General features: G+C 43.9%; 1 protein-coding gene across 2 annotated transcripts in view; it reads right to left on the reverse strand.

Annotated features, from left to right (window-relative positions):
• Positions 1 to 71: 71 nt before the first annotated feature.
• RBM17 (RNA binding motif protein 17) overlaps positions 72 to 22,838 on the reverse strand; it is a 61,033-nt gene continuing 38,266 nt past the window's right edge. The window contains exons 5-12 of one of the 2 annotated variants that reach the window (XM_068272632.1): positions 22,427 to 22,521; positions 19,173 to 19,229; positions 16,667 to 16,805; positions 14,098 to 14,249; positions 10,350 to 10,423; positions 10,157 to 10,255; positions 7,154 to 7,226; positions 72 to 687 (exon numbers count right to left, since the gene is read on the reverse strand). In XM_068272632.1, the coding sequence (XP_068128733.1) occupies positions 590 to 687; positions 7,154 to 7,226; positions 10,157 to 10,255; positions 10,350 to 10,423; positions 14,098 to 14,249; positions 16,667 to 16,805; positions 19,173 to 19,229; positions 22,427 to 22,521 (787 nt within the window). In that variant the 3' untranslated portion in view covers positions 72 to 589. Of the gene's footprint in view, positions 688 to 7,153; positions 7,227 to 10,156; positions 10,256 to 10,349; positions 10,424 to 14,097; positions 14,250 to 16,666; positions 16,806 to 19,172; positions 19,230 to 22,426; positions 22,525 to 22,838 lie in introns of both variants that reach the window. The other variant, XM_068272631.1, reaches the window with a different exon arrangement.

The following is a 22,838-nucleotide window of genomic DNA, read 5'->3' on the forward strand; positions in this document are numbered from 1 at the left end:
AGTATTCTGTGTTTGCTGACTGACAAATGTATGTGTACCTAGCACAAGATTGGCTATAATATATTTATTTATATATATTAATTATTGCTTTTGTTCAGTATTGCTCTTGTCTGTCCAAGCAGCTTGTCTGTAAATATTTATCTGTATAGTGCCATGGGATAGGTTGGCGCTATGTAAATCAATAATAACTTATTTTCAAATACTGCTAAAATTGAGCAATGCAATATATGTACATATGCCCTTCATTATACTTGAATAGATCAAATAATTTAGTAACTGCAAACTGAAATAACTGTACTTTAATAACGATGAGTTATTGTGTTTGAGGAGCTAGAATATATAATATAGAAACTTGGCAGAAATGGACATCCACACAGACATTATTCTCATGAAGAGGAGAAACTCCACAACACAGCAGAGACACGGTTTAAAAATGTTCTTTATACTTCAAAAAATTTAAAAAAGGAAACAAAAAAAAAAAGACAAAAAGGTTGATCACAATAAACGTGATAAATTCAGAGATTATGTCCACAGGAAGCTGATTAGACCCACTGCCTGCAGTCCCTCTGAAGAGACCTCACTGGTCATATTAATCTCCAAGATCCAGAGTTCTGAACTTGTCTAAGTTGTAGAAGCATGCTTTAACAATGCGGCCACCAAAATACCTCCCATTCAGGTCCACAACAGCTGAAATACAAGAAAAGATATTGATAAATACTTTACACAACGTAACAGACTGAAAATATACAGTAGCTGCTCTTTATAGGTTAGAAAATATTATCAACAAAGTTTTTCAAGTCCTGAAGATCACTGAACTAAAGCAATTTTACAAATGTGGCCTGGCTTACTGTAATTAAAAATTGTCTATTAGATGGCAAAGTGCTTGGATGGGCCACATCAGATCACAATGAGGGTTGTGAAAAGTGTACATAGCTAGGTATTTTGCAACCAGGGCTGTGGAATCTGTACAAAAATCATCCGACTCCTCAGTTTATGAAACCACCGACTCAAACTCCGACTCCAGGTACCCAAAATAGCTCCGACTCAAACTCTCCGACTATTTACCAGGGCTGTGGATTTGGTACAAAAGTCATCAGACTCCCGACTTCTCAGTTTATGAAGCCTCCGACTCCAACTCAGACTCCAGGTACCCAAAATTGCTCTGACTCCACAGCCCTGTGTGTAACTGCCTGCTTCTACGCAGGCAGTGAGGACTAATGATACATTTAATAAAGCCAGGCTAGGTTTAAAGGATCTAGATTCTATGCTATTGAGCCAGGAGAACCTTTGTAGAACAGGTCCCATCCTGCAAGCAAGTGCCGATTTACAAAAAGGGATTGGAGCAGCAGCACAAGCATTAACTTGTACCCTGCTTCTAACAGCTATCCAGTTTTACTGACACAGCTTCCAATGTTTGTAAAAAAAAAAAAAAAAAAAAAAAAAAACTCAATGTATTTAATATTTTTTTGGCAAAAAAAATAAATATATGCAATTAAGAAAAAAAACAAAGTTACTTTAGGGACTGAACTTTTTTAATGTGTATGTCAAGAAAGTATATTGCTGTTAATTTTGTAAACTATGGGCTTGTAAATAGTGACGGACGTAAAACTGAAAAAATGCACCTTTATTTCCACATAAAATATTGGCGCCATACATTGTACTAAGGAAAAATGTTAAACGTTGCAATAACAGACAAATGGGCAAATAAAATGTGTGGGTTTTAAATATGGTAGCATATATTATTTTAAAACTATAATGGCCGAAAACTAAGAAATAATGATTTTTTTCAAATTTTTTTATTTTTCCTGTTAAAATGCAGTTAGAAAAAAAATAATTCTTAGCAAAAAAGTACCCCCCAAAGCAAGCCTAATTGGTGGCAAAAAAAACCAAGATATAAATTGTTTTGTTGTAATAAGTAGTAATAAAGTTATAGAAGAAGCGCTGTTGCTCTGGTGTTTAAAGGGAACCTAAACTGAGAAGGATATGGATTTTTCCTTTTAAAATAATACCAGATGCCTGACTCTCCTGCTGATCCTGTGGCTCTAATACATTTAGCCACAGCCCCTTAGCAAGCATGCAGACCAGGTGCTCTGGCTGAAGTCAAAGCTGGTGCACACCGAGCGGGTTTTTCGGCGTTTTTGCAGCCGCTTGCGGCTGCGGATACGCTTGGTCAATGTATCTCAATGGGGTGGTTCACACCAGAGCGGGAGGCGTTTTGCAGAAACGCATACTCCCGGGTGAGGCATTTTTTGGATTGCGGAGGAGTTTCTGCCTCCAATGTAAAGTATAGGAAAACCGCAAACCACTCTGAAAAACGGCAGTTCAGAGCGGTTTTGCAGGCGTTTTTGTTACAGAAGCTGTTCAGTAACAGCTTTACTGTAACACTATATGAAATCTACTACACCAAAAACGCTTCACAAAACCGCAAAATGCTAGATGAAACGCTACAGAAAAATAAGAAAGCGTTTCAAAATCTGCTAGCGGGTTTTGGTGTGCACCAGGCCTTAGACCGGATTAGCTACATGCTTGTTTCAGGTGTGTGATACAGCCACTACTACACCTAAAGAGATCAGCAGGGCTGCCAGGCAACTGGTATTGTTTAAAAGGAAAAATCCATATCCCTCTCAGTTTATGTTCCCTTTAAGGGGAGAAAACCTTGAAGGTGAAGTGGTTAAAGCACAAAATGTTGGCGGTTTATATTATTAGTTGTTAGGGGTTTATATCACTGGCTAGTGCCATGTATCTGATTTGCGGTACCCCGAATGTTTCCCTACCATCTGTGAAATTCACGCGCCGACTGCCATCTTGTGGGCAGTGCTAGTAACAGTCACATCAGGTGCTCAGCTCTGCCTCTTCCTCCTCCAATTTGAGCAGCGTCTATGGGCTGTGTACACTACCATACCCTGCCCAATCACTTGCACCTGTCAGGGGTGTGGATTTCAGCTCTAAAAGCAGGGGGTTAGAGAGAACTTGACTAGTTCCGCCCCCCGCATGTACAGACGCCACTGGGCCACTTACCACACGGCGTCCTCAGCCGCCTCCTCTGCATTACCGCCATTTTCAGGCCTGCTGGAAACAGCATAGATAGAGGAACCACAGTGCCACCTCTCCTGCCCAAGCCTCTGTCTGCCAGTGCCTCCTCCTATCAACTGTACTCCATTCAGAGTCACCCTCCTGGGCAGCAACAGCAGCCAACCACAGGCCACAGTAAGTCAGACTGTCAGAGGGAGACAGACCGTGAGAGTCAGTAACAGACAGTAGCAATGCACACACACCACCATCACACAGGATGGCAGCAGGGAGACATTGTCTGATGAGGTGAGACTAGGGAGAGCACACCAGGAGCAGGAAGGACTGAGCTACTGCAGCAAACTGTTTAGTGACTGTCAGTCACACAACATCAGGAATGGTTCTGTGTCACCAGCATAGCACAGCATCACCAGCCCAGCCCAGTTTAACGTGTACCTGAAACTTACAAGCATTTACACTTAAAGGGAACCTGAAGAGTGAGTGAGTGAGTGAGTGAGTGAGTGAGTGTGTTTTTGGGGAAAATGAGTTGAACTTACTCGGGGCTTCTAATGGTCCCCTGCAGACATCCTGTGCCCGCGCAGCCACTCACCGATGCTCCAGCCCCACCTCTGGTTCACCTCTGGAATGTCAGACTTTAAAGTCTGAAAACCATTGCGCCTGCGTTGCAGTGTCCTCGCTCCTGCGGATGTCACCAGGAGCGTACTGCGCAGGTCCAGTATGGTCTGTGCCTGCGCAGTACGCTCCTGGTGACATCAGCGGGAGCAAGGACACGGCAACGCAGGCGCAGTGGTTTTCAGACTTTAAAGTCTGAAATTCCACAGGTGAACCAGAGGCGGGGCCGGAGCATCGGTGAGTGGCTGGGCGGGGGCAGGATGTCTGCAGGGGACCATTAGAAACCCCGGTAAGTTCAACTCGTTTTCCCCTGACCCCCCTACAGTATCCCTTTAAGGTTTTCTTTAAGTGAGGCTTCCTCCAACCCCCTGTAGGCCTTTGGCTTCCTTGCCGTCCTCCCGGGCCGCTCCATTCCTCCGCTAGCCTGCCTGGGTAAAGCAGCTACTGGGCTCAGTCACTCTCCACTGCCCATGCCCTTCCACATGCGCCCCCCCCCCCCCCCCCCCCCATCACCCTGTGCCTGCGCAATGCTGACTGCACAGTATGGTCTGGCCATGGGAGTGTGACCAAGGACATGCATGGGCGTGCTGTCCAAGACTATAAGGCTAGACAGTAGAAAAATGGACGGGACTGGGAGGATGGCGAGGGAGCCCACAGCCCTCAGGTATCCAGGTAAGAATATATGCCTGTAGTTTGAAAGTCTCGGGTTTCCTTTTAACCACTTCAGGACGAGAGCAATTTTCACATATCAGCACTGCTCCCATTCATTCACCAATAACTTTATTACTCCTTATCACAGCTAAATTATCTATACATTGTTTTTTTCAGGACAAATTAGGCTTTTAGTGTGTGAAAATTTTGTTTAGTAAATACCTTATTTTCTATGCATTTTAAACAGGGGTCGAGTCCTGCGTGAACGCGGGGGGACGGTGTCCACTTACTTTTTTTGGACAGTGAACGCCGTCCCCCCTAGCACCTTGGAGGGGAGCAGCGCAGCAGAGAGGAGCATTGTGCGCAGCGTGGGGAAGGGCGGACGTTTCCCCCCCCCCCCCTCCCTCACCTTGGGGCTCCTCTCCCTGGCTCTCCCCTCCATAAGATGCGGCGGCGGTGGCTGGCGGCGGTGACTGGCAGCGGCATCGGTGGGCGGGAATTACCTCCTCCAGTGTTCCGGGTGGACGCTGTGCGTGCCGCTGCCTGGTCTTCACTAGACCAGAGTAGCTGCACGCACAGAGGCCACCCGGCACACTGGAGGAGGTAAGTCCCGCCCACCGATGCCGCTGCCAGTCACCACCGCCGCCGCATCTTTATGGAGGGGAGAGCCAGGGAGAGGAGCCCCAAGGTGAGGGGGGGGGGGGAAACGTCCGCCCTTCCCCACGCTGCGCACAATGCTCCTCTCTGCTGCGCTGCTCCCCTCCAGGGGGGGTGGGGGACAACTGGCTACATATACTGGGGGCCACTAGCGCTTTGAGTCCGACAGGAGAAAAGCGCTATACAAATGTTCGGATTATTATATACCTGGCTACATATACTGGGGGCCACTATACACCTGGCTACATATACTGGGGGCCACTATACACCTGGCTACATATACTGGGGGCCACTATACACCTGGCTCCATATACTGGGGGCCACTATACACCTGGCTACATACAGTGCGGACATCTACACACCTGGCTATACTGGGGACACCAATACACCTGGCTATACTGGGGGCACCTATACACCTGGCTATACTGGGGACACCTGAACACCTGGTTAGATATACTGGGGACACCTGGCTATACTGGGGACACCTATAGACCTGGCTACCTATTCTGGGGACATCTATACACTTGGCCACCTATTCTGGGAATATCTTTACACCTGACCACCTATTCTAAGGACATCTATACACCTGGCTACCTATTCTGGTGACATCTCTACATCTGGCCACCTATTCTGGGGACAACTATACACATGGCTACTTATACTGGGGACACATATAGACCTGGCTAGCTATACTAGGGGTACCTATTTTGGGAGAACTGCTGTCAGATCTGTATTTTTGGGGAACCGCTGATGCCAGATTACGTGTATTTTGGGGAACCGCTGCCAGATTGTGTATGTTGGGGACCACTACTGCCAGATTACATGTATTTTGGGTGTTACATGTATTTTGGGTGATCCACTACCAGGTTTCACGTATTTGGGGGAACTGCTTCCAGATTATGTGTATGTTGGGGGAACTGCTGCTGCCAGATTGTCTATTTTGGGGGAACCACTGCCATATTATTTGTATTTTGGAGGAACCTCTGCCAGATTGTGTATTTTTGGTGAAATGCTGTCAGATTACATCTACTTTTTGGGGATACTTACGACAGAGCTCAAACTTCCCCTGGCAGACCTTTTATACCACTGCTAAGGCCATGTATATTTGGCCCCACCCATGACCACGCCCACGCTATGCTTAACCACGCCCATTTTTGGGCACGCCGCGCGGTTTTTAGGGTGAGTCCACTCACTTCTTTTTCCAGGACTAGACCCCTGATTTTAAAGCAAAATTAAGGTTAGAAAATAGAAAAAAAAAAACACACTATTTCTCAATTTACATCCATTATAACTTTACAATAAACAGCGCTAAGTATAAGTTAAACCGCACACAAAGGAAATCCCGCTGCATCAATGAGTAAGGTGAAAAATTTAAAAATCTTTATTCCAAATCCAGCATCTCAGCATACAGATAAAAAGACTCACGCGTATCGGAGCAAGAATGGCTCCTTAATCACGAGCTATGATTAAGGAGCCATTCTTGCTCAGATACGCGTGAGCCTTTTTACCTGTATGCTGAGATGCTGGATTTGGAATAAAGATTGTTCACCTTACTCATTGGTGCAGCAGGATTTCCTTTGTGTGCAATTTGATGTTGGTCAAGACTCCCTGCTCCCATTGCTGGGTGAGTGTATGTGCAGCAACCCTTTCTTTGATGCAATATAAGTTAAACCCACACATTTTATTTGCTTATCCATCCTGGTTATTACAACATTTAGATTATGTTCCTAGTACAATATATGGTGACAATATTGTATATGGAAATAAAGGTGCCTTTTTGTGTTTTTTTATTTCTTATTGTACACCACCGATGATTACAAGACCTTATTTGCAAAAACAACAGTAATATACCCTCATGGCATACATACTTAAAAAGCCAAGTTCCTAAAGAAACAATACATGTTTTTTCTCTTATATTCTGTCACTTCATTTTCATTTTACAAGTCTTTTATTTTGGTACAAAATATGCGAAAATTTAATTTACAGTGATAGTATTGTTATTGTAGGAAAACCGATATAATTTGCATACGATAAAACAAAGCAACTTCTTTCTTACAATACATCCTCTGGAGTTAACAAGTGAGACTCATAAACCAGTTAGTAATTATTAGACTGTTCTTTTACGCTGAAGCAACCCATCCCATGCACATCATCAAGTGTAACAAATTATCAGGCTGTGTTGTGTATACGCTATGCAATTTACCTTTAATAGCTGATTCAACCCGTTCAAATTCCAAAAATATCCGTACTGCGTCCTCATCGGGAGCACCAGGGATCTAGATACAAAACAATGTGATTACTAAACAACGAAATCTCCCTTGAGCTAATCCTAGCTCAGCAACTGACACATAGCATTTCCAAATAAAGATGAACTCTATGTAAAACCACTTGTGGCCTCAGCACTTCCTAATATATCAGTGCTACACATCTGAGCATAGGCTTCCATCCCCAAAAGGATGTAATCAGCACTTCGCTGTAAAATTCATGGGGACATTTTCCCAGTGCCACAGCAGTGTGAAGGAAAGACCCAACTTCCCTAAAATGCCTCATGTAGAATACTGGAAGCTGATCACTCTCCCTACATGTGGCAGGGGAATGGTGTCACCATGCAGCTCAGTGGCCATGATACATGCAGTTTGACATGCATTAACATGAATTATAAACCAAATAATTGTTGTTGTTTTTTAAATGTCTGTAGACTTTTACATCCACCAAAAAGAAATTAAAAGGAACTTGTGGTGAGAAACATATTGAGGCTGCAATTTTTATTTCCTTTTAAACAATACCAGTTGCCAGGCTTTTCTGCTGATCTTTCTGGTCAGTAGCGTCTGAATCACACACCTGAAACAAGCAAGCGGCTAATCTTGTCAGATTCTGGTTAGAATCATCTGATCTGATCTGTTTGTTTTCTCAGGGTCTACGGCTAAAAGTATTAGAGGCAGAGGATCAAGGCAATGTGCATTGTTTAACCATTGCAGCCCGCTGGTTGTTTTCACCTTATGGACGAGAGGCATTTTCACATTTCAGTGCTTCTCCCTTTCATTCCCCAATAACTTCATCACAACAAAATGATCTATACCTTGTTTTTGTCGCCATTAATTAGGCTTTCTTCGGGTGGTACTTTTTGCTAAATAATTATTTTTTCCTAAATGCATTTTAACCTCCTTGCCGGTTTTCCCGACCTGAGCTCGGGGTAGAAAAAATAAGCTGTTAGCGGTGATCCCGAGCTCAGGTCGGGGTAGGCATTGCAGAGCTTTACCTGTAGTTTTGGAGTCCCGCGCGCGATCTCGCTGCGCAGCGGGACTCCAGCCTCTCTCCCCGGCAGTGTGGGGTCTTTCCCTGGCCGCCGGGATCCCCCATGTCCCCGCTATTCTTCCGGGGACCCGGCAGCCAGTTGGAGCAGCGCAGCCGTGGTGGCAGCAGCAGAGCGGTGGTGGCAGCGTGACGTCATCGGGGGCGGGGCTAATATTGAAAACGAACTTCTCTATATTAGAGAAATATAGAGAAGTTCGTTTATATGTATATTAGCGCCATCTTGTGGGCAAAGAGAAAACTGCAGCACAGGAGCCCAGGAAGGAACTTTTTTTTTTTTTTTTTTTTTTGCTGCAGATCTCCCTGCCAGAATGATTTTTTTCAGGTTTTAGGGTCTGAAAGAGTGGAAAAAAATTGCACCGCTTTTAGACCCTAAAATCTGGAAAGAATCAGACCGCCAAGGAGTTTAATAGGAAAAATAAGAAAAAATGGAAAAATGCATGATTTCTCAGTTTACGGACATTATAGTTTTAAAATAAAATGTTCTGCTGTGGATAAAAGCCACACATTTTAGTTGCCCATTTGTCCCGGTTATTGCAACGTTTAAATAATATCCCTAGTACAATGTATGGCGCCAATATTTTATTTGGAAATAAAGGTGCATTTTTTCAGTTTTACGTCCATCACTAATTACAAGCAAATAATTTAACAGTAATTTCTCCTCTTGACATGCGTATTAAAAAAGTGTCAGTCTCTAATCTATGTAGGTGTAATTTTACTATTTGGCCACAAGATGTCTTTGCGAGTTATTTTCAATTAGCGTACTATAAGTACAGACTCAAACTCCTCAGTTTATGAAACCACCGACTCCAATTCCAGGTACCCAAAATGTCTCCGACTCCTCGATTTAGACTTATTAGTCTAATACTTACCAGGGCTGTGGATTTGGAAGAAAAATCATCCGACTCCTCAGTTTATGAAACCACTGACTCCAACTTCGACTCCAGGAACCCAAAACTGCTGCAACTCCTCGACTTCGACTCCACAGCCCTGATAAGTATGCAAATCGGAAGTAATGTGCGGCTGTGTTACTTCGAAAGTGTTGCAAGAATCTCATTGATGCCGGCTTAGAGGGGAGATGAATGAATGCGAACAAAGATCTCATTCATTAATCTAACGATCAGTGGCGTGAGGGAGCACAGCAGCACGATCGCTCCTACATCTGAGAATGATCACTGTTTTTGAACAAAAACAGTGATCATTCTCGCCGCACAAGCACAGATTGGCTCAGGGGACTTCTGTCCCCTGCCACCAAACCCCCGTCTGTGACCATCGAGGCCTTCTGCCCACACGAACGCGCACGCAGCCCCACAAAGCGCACGAACGTTAGTCTCGCATCCCTGCGGCTGCAGCAGCCGCCAATGTGAGACTCACGTCTCTGTGGCTTAAATATTTTGGGGGAAAAAAAAGTCAGCCTCTATAGGTTTCTCACCTCAGGTTTCCTTTAAAAGTTAATACAAGTACAGTTCCAAACCTTTCTTTGTTAAATTACAAAACTGGGCTGAGTGGCTAATAACTTGGCAGATTATCAGACTGTGTGTAAAGTCCAGCAGCAACTTGACTCTCCGCCCCATGTGATTATACAACTACCTCGATCGGTTTTGAGAAAGCCCTGATCTAGGGGCGAAACGGCCGTCGACTTCACCTCCGCACCTCCATGCTGCTGCAGTGACTTGATAAGTACCATTGAGCTACATCTTATTTGTTATTTTAAATGCCATTGCTATGCCACTGTCATTTTTTAAATGAAGATAATTAAACGTTTTTTTACCGGCTGAGCTGCTCCTGGAATTGCCTTTCTTCTACTGCATAGTGTATACAACTACCTCTACACAGGTACAGTCTGATGCACCATGGCCAGGGCCACATATTGTTATTAAGCACAAATACTCACCTCAAAAATGACACATTTTCCAACTTTGCCATATTTTTCACACTCTTCCTTTGTCTCTGCTTCCAAGTCTTCATCCACCTCTCCTGCCCCGACCATATTCTGACAAGAGAAAATTACATCAATCATTTACACAAAAACAACTGGGCACCAAGTGATTTCTAAAAACTCATAAGATAAAAATATTTGTCCTTACCCGTAATAAAACTACCTTGGTTGGGCACTTCAGTATTTCAGTTAGAGGGTTGGGGTCATTTTTCTTTGAGGATTCTATTGGAGAATAGGCATACAGTGAATTACCATTTTACTGACAGTCCACATAACTAAATATAAAGGTAGCAGTTACTAACTTCAGGAAAAATGATAAAAGCCAACTGAACTCAAAACTTAACAATGCATATGCCTACAGAAATCATGGTGAGTAGCAAAGACTATAAAAAAATAAAATAAAAACTTGGCAGAAGAGCTTTTTGTCCGTAGGCTTGTGCAAAGGACTAGGTGACATGATCTGCACATGGAGGAAAAATGTTTTTGCCATTTAGAAAAGGGTTCTTTACTGTAAGGATGATTAAAATGAGGAATTTATTATTACATGAAGTAGATATGGCATATTCTATTTCTGTGTTTAAGGGGGCTTAAATGATTTTCTTGCATTGATGGACACCCATCGCTATAATTAAGCAGCCCATACACTCAGCCGATTTTCTGGCCGATCGATCGATCGATCGATTGCAAATCGGTTGGCCAATCGACCGATCGACGGCCGATTTCGATGGATTTCGATGGATTTCCATCGAACTTGCAGGGTGGAAAATTTAGGTCGATCTGATGAGATTGCTTATCAGTTTGCATTGGCCTTAATGGAAATCTGATGGCAAAAAAATGCCATCAGATCGAATTTCAATAGATTTCAAACTGAAATCTATTGGAATTCTATCCTGGTAAAAAATGTTCTAAAAACGCATCAGATAGATCATCAGATGCATTTCTTATCTATCTGCTGCCAATCTGACGAGTGTATGGGCACCTTTAGAAGGCAATTCCCAGTATAGCTGATACAAAGATTTTATCCGATCGCCATCTGGCCTTGTAAGTGCCCAAGCCTTGTAAGGGTTTTTCGTTCCTCTGAATCAAATGAGACGTGAGGGATCAGGCTAGTGTTTTATCTTTTCTGATTGAACTGTATTTTTTTTGAGGGGGGGGGGGGGAAGTTGGGCCTGAGCTTCTCAAGTTGAAACATTCATTATGTATCTGTGCTTTCCTGGAGCTGTGTGTTCCTATCCATCCAAGAGAACCTGGAGTGACATGGTGAGATAAACGTAGGTACGTACAGTACTACGCTAAGAAATTTTCTAAAGTGCCTTTCTGTTTTCCAGTACCGCAAGAGTACAAGTTTACTGGAGTTATCTATGCAAACAGGGCAGTAAAACAGTGGAACTTAACCATTTAAGGACCGAGCTAATTAAAATACACGCCCTGTTTTAGTGGGCCCTGGCTGGCAGGGCGTAGATTTCAATTAGCCGCCGCTGCACGCATCCACCGTTTGTCGCTCAATCCCTGCATTTCACTGGCTCTGCATGTCTCTATGAAGGCAGAGCCATGTGAGCCGGTCAGGAGACGATTTCATTTGCTCCTGGCCTTGTCTTTCAATGTTAGCCGCTCACATTGAAAGACAGGGTCAGGAGTCAACGAAAGCGGCTCCTGACTGGCTCACAGAGTGGATGGCCAGGATCCCGACGTGTGGCGGTTGCGACGGGTATGTGCGGCGATTCATTGGTATTTCGCCGGGATTCCACCGTTCCTGTACCAGCGGTCTCTGGTCCTTAGGGGGGAAGAGACTGCTGGTAATTAAGTGGTTGAGGTGGCCATACACCAGGTGACTTGACGGACGATGGACCATCCGATTCCTATTGTTATAAGCAGATGAAAATTGTTGCTGCCAAGTGCATTCCCGATCAATGATGCGACCAATTTCAGGCCGAAACTGGCCCCATTAATTGGTCAGACATGCAGCAAGATGTCGGGCCATCGTGGTCGGTCAGGTGCACAGTGGTATTGGCGAGTGATAGAGAAAAACTTCCAACGTTGTTATCCTAATGTATAAATGTGTATGTATGTGTATTTATACACTAACTGTCCTCTGTCGCGGTGCCTGCCCATCTTCCAATTCCGCTGCTGTCCATTACACTTTGCAAACATGCTGCCAGCGCATGTGTGACATCGCACACACGCCATGCTGGCCAGCATGTAAAGAGGGAAGAGCTATGGATAAGGGAGATGGACGGGCACCGCAACACAGGACAGGTAATGTATAAATGCACATTCTGTACATATTTATACATTAGGGGAACAGCGGCTAGGCGGTAAATGCAGCAGACTTGGACGATTCCTGAGATATTTCATGCTGAAATTAATTGGGAATTGGCCTGCGATGTATGGGCAGTGGACAAATCTCTCTCTAATCAGATTTCATCAGAAAGAGATTTCTTTCTTGGTCGAAAGTTTTACATCACGCTGTAATGGCTACAGTTTAGAATGCAGTCTTGAAAATCAAGTAATTAAACTGAAAATAAAAACATGAGACTCAGTTCTATGTTACTGTGCAATGTTATTTTTACCATTAGTAAAAAACCGTTCTCTTTTTATTATCACTTCAATTTTGCTATATGATTTCGTTTTCTATGAGCAGATTAATGTCTTACAATTGCCCATCGCCTACTCATGTAGATAATGCGAGAAAATGTAGCCGGGCCTCTGTTCTTTCTACTGTGTATCGTTGCACCTCATGTGACTTGTGTGTGTCTGTAGTCTAATGCTACGTACACACATGCGACAACGATCGTTCGTTGTCAACGACGAACGATCTTTTAATTGACGAAAGAACGACCGAAGTAAAGTTAGTTGTAAAAAGTGTGTAACGATCACATCGTTAGAACGAACGTTACACCACGTAAAAGCACTTATTGCGCCTGCGCATAAAATTGTAAAGTTCCTTGGAGAAAAAGAGAAATGCGCATGTCCAGCCTGGTACGAACGATCGTTTCCAACGATGTACCACTTTTGCTAACGATCGTCGTTGGGAAAAATCCGCCGAGACAGAACTTTCTTTTGTAGCGATTTGGCTCGTTCGTCGTTAGACTTAATAGTCGGTGGTTCGTTTTTTGTAACGATCGTCGTTGGTAAAGATCGGGGAACGATCGTTACAAACGACTATAGTCGCATGTGTGTACGCACCTTAAGGCTGGGTTTCACACCTGACCGTTTTCCCTCATGCAAATTTGCATTAAAACTCACAACCAATGTTTTTTTTTTTTTACATGCATTAAAAAAAAAAAAAAAAAAAAATACCCTTACAACATGCAGCATAGTTTCACACACTGTGCTTGCTTTCTTATTCACAATCATTTAGCTACTGTGGCAAAAAGGATGCATTGTAAGGGCCCGTTTCCACTTGTGCGGTGCAAATTAGTCGCGGAAAATGCAAAAACGAATTTGCGCAAGAATGCGAATTTTACAGTGAATTCGCGGGAGTTTTCGCATGTTAATGAGTATGCAAATTTAACCACGTCAGTGCCTGTGTGCTTTTACATTGATTTTATGCGAAAACGCCTGCGAATTCGCAGTAAAACTCGCATACGAAAACGCATGCGAATTTCCTATTAAATACATTGTATGCGAATCGCACACCGCTCTGAGGGCTCTGCCGTGAAGATTTTTTCTGCACAGAAAAACACTCAGAAATCCTGACAAGTGGAAACAGTCCCATCCACTTGTATTGTCTATGCGAATCTGCATGCAGGAAACGCATGCAGATTTGCTCTAGTGGAAACGGGCACTAACACAAGTGTGTATTGTGTTCTTTTTATTTTTTTTTTACTACAGTGTTGAGTAACTGAGGGTACAATAAGATTATTAAGTAAAATAAACAAAAGAATGGAACACACCTTTGTCTGCTAAATCTCCAACAATGATCTTGCCACCTCTCTTGCTGGTCTTCTCAACAGACAGTGCAGTACTGAGGCCTTGCTCATGTTTTCCCAAGCCTTGTCCTTCCCTGAAGCCATACTTCTGCATGATTTTGTGAGCCACCGTTCCACTGCAATACAGAAGGAGAAAACATACAGTAGGTGAGCACAAGACAAGGAATTCACACTGGAAAGGGGGAGGAAGAAATGAACACCAAAGCAAGATGTCAGAAGCTGAATTTTGATTAACAAGTGTGAAAAGTCCTATAAAATTAAGACATTAGCAAAAAACAAAACAACAACTACCATATTCTCCGCCGTATAACATGCTCTGGAATATAAGACACACCTAGGTTTAGAGAGGTAAAAACAGACACACCTAGGTTTCGAGGGGTAAAAACTAGGGAGGGGGGGGGGGGGGGGGTCTTTCAGGGGGAGAGAAATATAGTAAACCTGGTTTGTCCATATTCCAGGAGCATTTTGTACATGTTCCTCCCCCAAATGGTGTCCTAAAGTGTTCCGCTGTCTCCCCCATGTGTCCTCCCATCTCCCCAATGCGTGCCTCAACTACCTCTCCTGCCCCCCGTGTCTCAGATTCCCCTCCTGGCTCCCCACGTGCCTGTGCTCGCTCTTTTGCCCCCCCCCTGCACTCCCTCTCTTATCCCCCCCCCCCCCCACACACACACACACTCCTGCACTTCCTCTCCTACCCCCTCCCGCGCACGCCTGCACTTCCTTTCCTCCCCCCGGCGGCCAGCACTTCCTCTCCTAGCCCTCCCACCACTTCCTCTCCACTCCCTCTCCTGCCTTCCCCCCCCCCCCCCCCCGCACATCCTCTCATGCCCCACCGCGCTTGCACTCCCTCTCCTACCCGCCCCGCCTGCACTTCCTCTCTTACCTCCCTCCCCCCCCCTGCGCACCTGCATTCCCTCTCCTACCCCCCCCCCCCACGCACGCACCTGCACTGCCTCTCATGCCCCCCGCGTGCCTGCACTCCCTCTCCTGGCCCCACCAACGCTTTCCTGCGATTGCTCCTCTGCCCCCCCCCCCCTCCAGGTTCCGCCATACCCGTGGGGACTGCAGACCTCCCTGTTCTCCATGAGTATTCCCCTCCAGTGCCGGGCTTGTAATGATGACTAGAGGAAGCCGCATGGAGAACACTGAGGTCTGCAGTTCCCATGGGCATGGCGGATGAGGTAGGCAGCTGGCGCTCCACACCCGGGAGGGGGGTGGCCAGGAGAGCAGCGCAGGCATGGGGGGGGGGGGGGGGGGGGGAGGGGGGCAGGAGAGAGAGGGGAAACACGAGGGGGGCCAGGAGAGAGTGCAGGTGCGTGGGGGGAGCCAGGCACACTGCGAGCACACAGGCAGTAAATCCCTGACGTGGCGGCAGGTCGTCCGTTCATATCGGCTTGCGTTCGTTAGTCGGGGATTCCTTGCCGGACACTAGGATGCACTACTTCTCCCCCAAAAGTGGGGAGAAAGAGTCATAGTCTGAATTTTAGGTTATATCTTTCGTGCATCAGTAGTTTCTGAATCACACACACACAAAAACTTACATCAAACGTTTGATCTGCATTCTTGTTTTCATTGTCTATGACGAAAAGTATTAAAGGCAGAGTATGAGCAGGACAGCCAGGCAATGTGCCCTTTTAAAAGGAAATATGTTAACCTCCATATCCCTCTCAGGTAAGTTGTCCTTTAAGAACTCCAGCAAGCTCCAGTATAAACATAGCACTTGTATAACCAGAGGGGGTACATGAAAAACGGGGGGAAAAATTCAGAGACACTTATTTCTGATCTCAAAGAGACAATAAATTACTCTGGCTTATTCATTAGAAGAGCTACATTTAATATCAAAACAGCAGCTACTCAACTGAATTGATATTTATCAACTGTAAAAAATTGCTTAGGTCAAACTCCCCCTGTCAAAATGGGCATCTAGTTGGGAAAATCTGCATATGCTCAATGCAATTCTCGTGCTCAGCTAAATACCAGTGCGAGAACCACATTCTCAGTTCACAGCTACCTCCCCAGAAAGCATTCAGCACAGACTGCTCACATTCTGTGGCAAGTGTTCTGGAATGCTCAGGCATGGTCAGGTATGCTAGGTCCTCCTGCTGGCTAGTGAGCTAAAAACAAACCAAAAACTATATTTTTAGCCTCCAAAGTAGAGCAAAAAAAAGAAAATTGTGTTTCATATAGCTTCCCTAACAATAATTCTCGTTCCAACTTCAAAATAAAAGTCATATGCATTGCTTACACATATGAGCATTCTACTTTTAACTACAAACATGCTACTTTCACCACTGTAACAGAATAATACTCGTCAGCTCAGGAAGGATGGAAATCCATATATAAACCAGATATGAATTATATAAACCAGATATGAATTGCGATATATAACCATAATGTAACTTTTGGCCCACTCTACTGGTATATACTTATTCACTTCCTCTAAAACTAATAAACATCCAGTATCAACTGTAAAAGAGACGAATCAAACTTGTGCAGCATGTTTCTACAGACAGGATAGAGACTTTGGACATACCCCATGTTTGCAAGAAAAGAATTACTGGGCCCAGTTGGAGATCGTGGTCGCTCCGGTTCATCATACATTGGGGGTGGAATGGCAGCCTTTGGTGCTGCAGGACGAGGTCTAGGCTCATCATCATATGCTGGCACTATAGCTAAACAGAAGAAAAAAAGCAAACAGAAGATATAAAATACATACCAATCTTCTAGACTTCGCGATCATGACTTAAACGTCATATCAAATCTTAGATCGAGTTAAAAATAAATAAATAAATTGGCACAAATGCTGTCTATTATGTAAAGCTGTTAATGTTGGTCAATTACAAACCATTTTTTTTTCTAAAAAGACACCAGAATAGTACATTTGCTATGTTAAAATGCATAGATGACATTGTTTGTGTAATTGTTAAAGAAAAAAATTTTTTCATTGCGTTCAGCAGTACAGAAATAACTGAGCAAATGGTCAACACTGCTTACACTGTCTACTGACATCTGATAGACCGTGCATGGCGATATCCAGGTAAAACAATACGTATCAGTCAGCAGTATATAATCTGCATTATCTATAGATCACATGTAATGTATGGTTGCCTTAAAATTATGCCCGACCCAAGAAAAAGCTACATAAAGTAAGCACATTAGTATGTTCATACTGGATCCACATATGTCTGATACGTCTATGTTCCCTCATATTTCAGACCCACTCTCTCCCCTTAGTGGGATTATACTTCCAAAACTAAAATTTCAGCAACTACTCTTCCATACATAAAGGAACATTTTAAAGCATTCTCTGTGTAAAAACATTTACTTTCACTGCAGAGAGCAGTGCGGGCTTGCTGATCTATGGATAATCAGCAAACGTAATCATTGCCAGCCAGGAGACACACTCTGCCTGTGTCTTGATTCTGCTCCCTCCTCCCTCAGCTTAATAGACACATCACCTTAGCAATTGCTGAATCATTTTCGCAGAAAAGGAAAAAAGGAAGAGTGAAGAGACAGACAGAGATTTTTACAGGCAACAATTACATTTGTCAAATAACAAGAGATAAGCATGTACTGCTTTGCTGTGAACAAACATTTTTACACACAAGGAAGCTTTCAAATGTTCTTTTATGCATCTAAGAGTAGTTACTGAGAAATGAGTTTTGGGAGTTTAATCCCACCTTAAAGTAAATCTGAAGTGAAAAAAAAATCATTTCAGGTTTTATACATATGTACATAGAGGGAAGGCTCTGGATACCGTAGAGCCTTCCCGATTTGTCTGTCCTGTTGTTCTGAGCTGCCCCCAGTTCATTTTACTATTTCTTCTAGGTCTTCGGCACTCTTCATTCAACCTTCGGGACTACTTGTGTCCCAGAATAGTTCCAAAGACAAGTGGATCCGTAGCTTGCGCAAGCTCAGACCCACCTGCGTGTGCGGATGTGTTCAACTTCTAATTCTCAGAAAGCCAGTTGTTCCACAGAGCTATTCAACTTAGCAGGTCCACCAGGTACAGTGCAGCAACAAGACAGACCAAGGACTAGTAAGACTGTATGGTATCCAGAGCCTTACCACTACATATGTATGTATAAAACCTAAAAGGGATTTTTTTTCTCTTCAGAATTCCTTTAAAGGAAAGGAACATTGCAGCAAGCCTCTCTCTTCCTGTCTTGAAAAATGTCTCTTCAGCTAAAGTAAAGCTTTTCAAAGTGAGTAAAGGATCAGAAGGGATAGAGGAAAGGAAAACGCACAGGGTTATGTGGATCCATCATGAACATACCCCTGGCGCTTTGGTAGCTTTGCCTCAGGTCAGGACTAGGACAAACATAAGTGCTTGCCATCTGTATACAATGGCTTGCAAAAGTATTCGGCCCCCTTAAAGTTTTCCACATTCCACACTTTGCAGTAATTGATTTGTAAAAATGTTTGGAATCATGTATGACTTCCGTTCCACTTCTCACGTGTACACCACTTTGTATTGGTCTTTCATGTGGAATTCCAATAAAATTGATTCATGTTTGTAGCAGTAATGTGACAAAATGTGGAAAACTTCAAGGGGGCCGAATACTTTTGCAAGCCACTGTATCTGCAGACTAAAGTATCAGTTCTGTGGCCATTTATAGGTACAGTGTAGAGGGTTTAGGCTGATTTTCACAATATGCACATAGCATAACACACGCATAATAATATGTGTGAACTACAATGGACACTGCGTATGTTTTAACACGTTATTTCAAAGCCTGGTCAAAGTGTATGGAATGTGCACATGTACACGTTAATCAGAAACTTACTGCAGAGTCATGAACACGTCCATAGCATTGTCTGCCTGTTTATAAAGCCAAAGCAAACTGAAATGGAAAGCCAATTTAATGGCAGTTATACATTACTTTGCATAGCACTAATGTAGATCATAACTATCATTTGCAGAGTAAATGTAAAAAAGTCTTCATTTACCAAACTAAGCCCCAAGTTCCTATATATTCCAGTGATATTAGTAAGAGAGTATGTAAATATTACTATAGCTACTGTGCAACAATACTCACATTCACGGTCCCTCTCAACCAGTGATGTAGGCGGTGCGATAGCTGCGCCTCCCATTGCTATTAAAAATAAAATATACACATTACCATGAGGATTACGTTCTAAGCCAAGACAGTATCAGTGCACACCTCCATGACTAAGAAAGAAACAGGGCCCTGTAAGATTAAATGTAGACCACTTAAAAAGGTACATTTTTAAACTTCTTGCCCATGTCAACTCTTTAAGGGCTTGTTCACACTGTGAGCGTTTGCGTATTTTTTTAAGCGCTGGCGATTTTAGAAATCGCCCTCGTGCAATGATTCCCTATGAGAGAGAGAGTGTTCACATATGAGCGGTTCAGTTGCGAAACGCTTTCAAAAGCGCTGCCTGTACCATTTTCTGAGTGCTTTGGCTCAATGGAAGGTATAGAGAAATCGCAAAGCACTTGAAAAAGCGCTTTGCATAGCGATTTCCCGAGCGCTTCTATGCATAAATACAATGTATTTATTCATTTCCAGGTGAACGTTCACTTCCTGACTGATGTTAGGAAGTGAAAAAACAAATCACTCTGCAAAAGCGCTTAGAAAAGCGATTTTCTAAGCGCAAAGCGCAGGGAAGATCGCTGAGAAAACTCAAAATCGCTCAGCGCTTGCGATATCGCTAGCGATTTATAATGTGAACATAGCCTAAAGGACAATGAGAGGAATATGGGGCTGCCATATTTATTTCCTTTTAAACAATACCCTTTGCCTGGCAGCCCTGCTGATCTATTTGGATGCTGTAGTCTCTGAATCGCACCAGAAACAAGCTGTTTCTGACATTGTCAGATCTGACAAGATTAGCTGATGTCAGAAACAGCTGATCTGCTGCATGCTTGTTCAGGGGCTATGGCTAAAAGTATTAGAGGCAGAGGATCAGCAGGACAGCCAGGCAATATGCATTGTTTAACAGGAAATAAATATGGCAGCCTCCATATCCCTCTCGCTTCAGTTGTCCTTTAAACCTTATTCACCGTCTCGTGCTTTCAGTGATAAAACATGGAGGACCAATGGAGCAGAGCCCAAGCAGCATCATGGAGCAGGCAGAGTGCGCTAGTAGAACAATGCCCTTGGCCAGCGCTCCACTCGATGCACCAGACGGATCACTCACAGATTCTTTAGGTGGAATTAGCAGCAGGGAAAATAAAATGTTCAATATTTATGTAAAATCCTATGAAAATGGTGTCAGTAGTATATAAAAACAGTTTGCCATTTTTTATTCTTCAGGCTTGGCACACATATAAAATTGTGATTTGTAAATAAAAGACGCGCGAACAAAAAAAAGGAATACATTCAGCCCTTCTAGGCACGTCTGCCCTTGAATTAGCGTGGAATTAAGCCCAGCATCAGGCATCAGCTCATGTCATATCTTAGTAATACGGATAAAGTAGAGTCAATGTCTGCTCTTAATGCAACACGTAAACATTAAATCTCTTAATCCCAATCTGATAAAGTTTATAGCCAACAGCTATCCATTATGCAGTTACTCTGCTCCATTCAGAACATTCTTACAATGAATTTAACTATTTTCCAAACAACCACCATCAACTAAGTCAGAAAAACATGTTCAGACATGATACAAAAGAAATGCTAAAAAGATACAAACGACAATGCATTTCTCAGGTTATACCCACTTCGTTAGGTCAATGCTGTATCATCCAAGGGCGTAAAGAGGAACTCCAGTGAAAAGAATGTAATAAAAAAAGTGCTTCATTTTTACTATAAATTATATATAAATGATTTAGTCAGCGTTTGCTCGTAAAATTTTCCTCTCCGATATACATTCTGACATCACATGGTGACATTTTTACTGCAGGAAAGTGAGGTCACTGGAAGGAGATGCTGCTTGCTTTTTTGGCAGTTGTAAACAGCTGTTATTTTCCACAATGCAACAAGGCTCACACAGTGTGAGGTCAGTACCTCCGTGTTGTGAGGTGCTGACATTTGTGGGAGGGGTTTCACCACAAAATCAGCCATACAGGGCCCCCTGATGATCAGTTTGAGAAAAGGAAAAGATTTCTCATGGGAAAGGGGGTATCTGCTACTGATTGGGATGAAGTTCAATTCTTGGTTACGGTTTCTCTTTCATATTGGCTCAGGCGCCAGTTACACCCTTTTAGATGCACCTTCATCCCAAGTTAGTCCCTCATGACCATCATCATAACTGGCAGGTAGAGTAATTATCCTGCGCATGCTGCTCAACACACTTTATTTTGTAGACCGACCCAACAACCACACCCTAGTTTCAATCTTATAATTTTACTGGCTAAAAAACAAACAAACAAAGAAAAAAACAGTTATTACTTTCCACAAATCACTACAACATTATAACAGTTACAACTGAATGTGCAAGGTAATGTCCATGTTACCCTATGGCTCAAGTGGGCAATATTACAGTTGGGGTAATGGCCATTTTCAAAATGGAGGATGGAGAATTCCATTGATCACAGTGGACAAACAGGAAGCAAAAGAGGAGAAAGAAATTGATAAGTAGACTACAAAGGAGGTAAGTATGACGTGTTTATGTTTATTTTGACTTAATTTTCAGTTCAGGTTTTCTTTAACCACTTGAGGACCCACCCTTTACCCCCCCTTAAGGACCAGCGCTGATTTGGCTGATCTGTGCTGGGGGGGCTGTGCAGCCCCCAGCACAGATCAGGGTGCAGGCAGAGCGACCAGATCGCCCCCCTTTTTTCCCCACTAGGGGGATGATGTGCTGGGGGGGTCTGATCGCTCCTGCCTGCCGGGTGTTGCGGGGGGGGGGTGCACCTCAAAGCCCCCCTCCGCGGCGAAATCCCCCCCCCCTCCCTCTCCTACCTGGCCCCCCTGGTGATCCGGGCTGCACAGGACGCTATCCGTCCTGTGCAGCCAGTGACAGGCTGTCCCCTGTCACATGGCGGCGATCCCCGGCCGCTGATTGGCCGGGGATCGCCGATCTGCCTTACGGCGCTGCTGTGTAGCAGCGCCGTACAATGTAAACAAAGCGGATTATTTCCACTTGTGTTTACATTTAGCCTGCGAGCCGCGATCGGCGGCCCGCAAGCTATTCACGGAGCCCCCCGCCGTGAATTGACAGGAAGCTCGCGCGAGCGGCTGCTTCCTGATTAATTAGCCTGCAGCCGGCGACGCAGAACTGCGTCGCTGGTCCTGCAGCTGCCACTTTGCCGACGCACGGTATAAGCATGCGGTCGGCAAGTGGTTAAGTAAACAGAATTTTCTGCCTTTCAGTTTAAACTTACTTCTTTTACGCCTCTCCCTTTCATATTCCTCATCTTCATCAGATTCTGGGTCAGGCCTGCGAGAAAACCCACTGGCTTCGTGCCGGTCCTTGCGTCTTCTTAAACGTACCAGGAGGAATGAAAAGAACAAAAAGATAAGCATATAGACATTTAGTGGTGTTTTATTGGCTATCAATTTTCACAAACCAAATACGGGTGAAAAGGGGGGGGGGGGGGGGAATAAATATAGAATGGTGTTTATATGGGCTGCTTATCAAAACATTTTATGTTAATGCTTGTATAATATCAGATTGTGTATCATACAGAAGAGGGCTTTGTTGTCCTGTTTAGCCCCTTCTACACTCTGGTTCATCAGGAGCTTGTTGGAATATCTGTAACTCTGGGTGTTTCAAGTCTTCATTCGTAGAGCCAT

This window comes from Hyperolius riggenbachi, chromosome 3, assembly GCF_040937935.1.
Source record: "Hyperolius riggenbachi isolate aHypRig1 chromosome 3, aHypRig1.pri, whole genome shotgun sequence".
In the NCBI taxonomy this organism is placed as follows: domain Eukaryota; kingdom Metazoa; phylum Chordata; class Amphibia; order Anura; family Hyperoliidae; genus Hyperolius; species Hyperolius riggenbachi.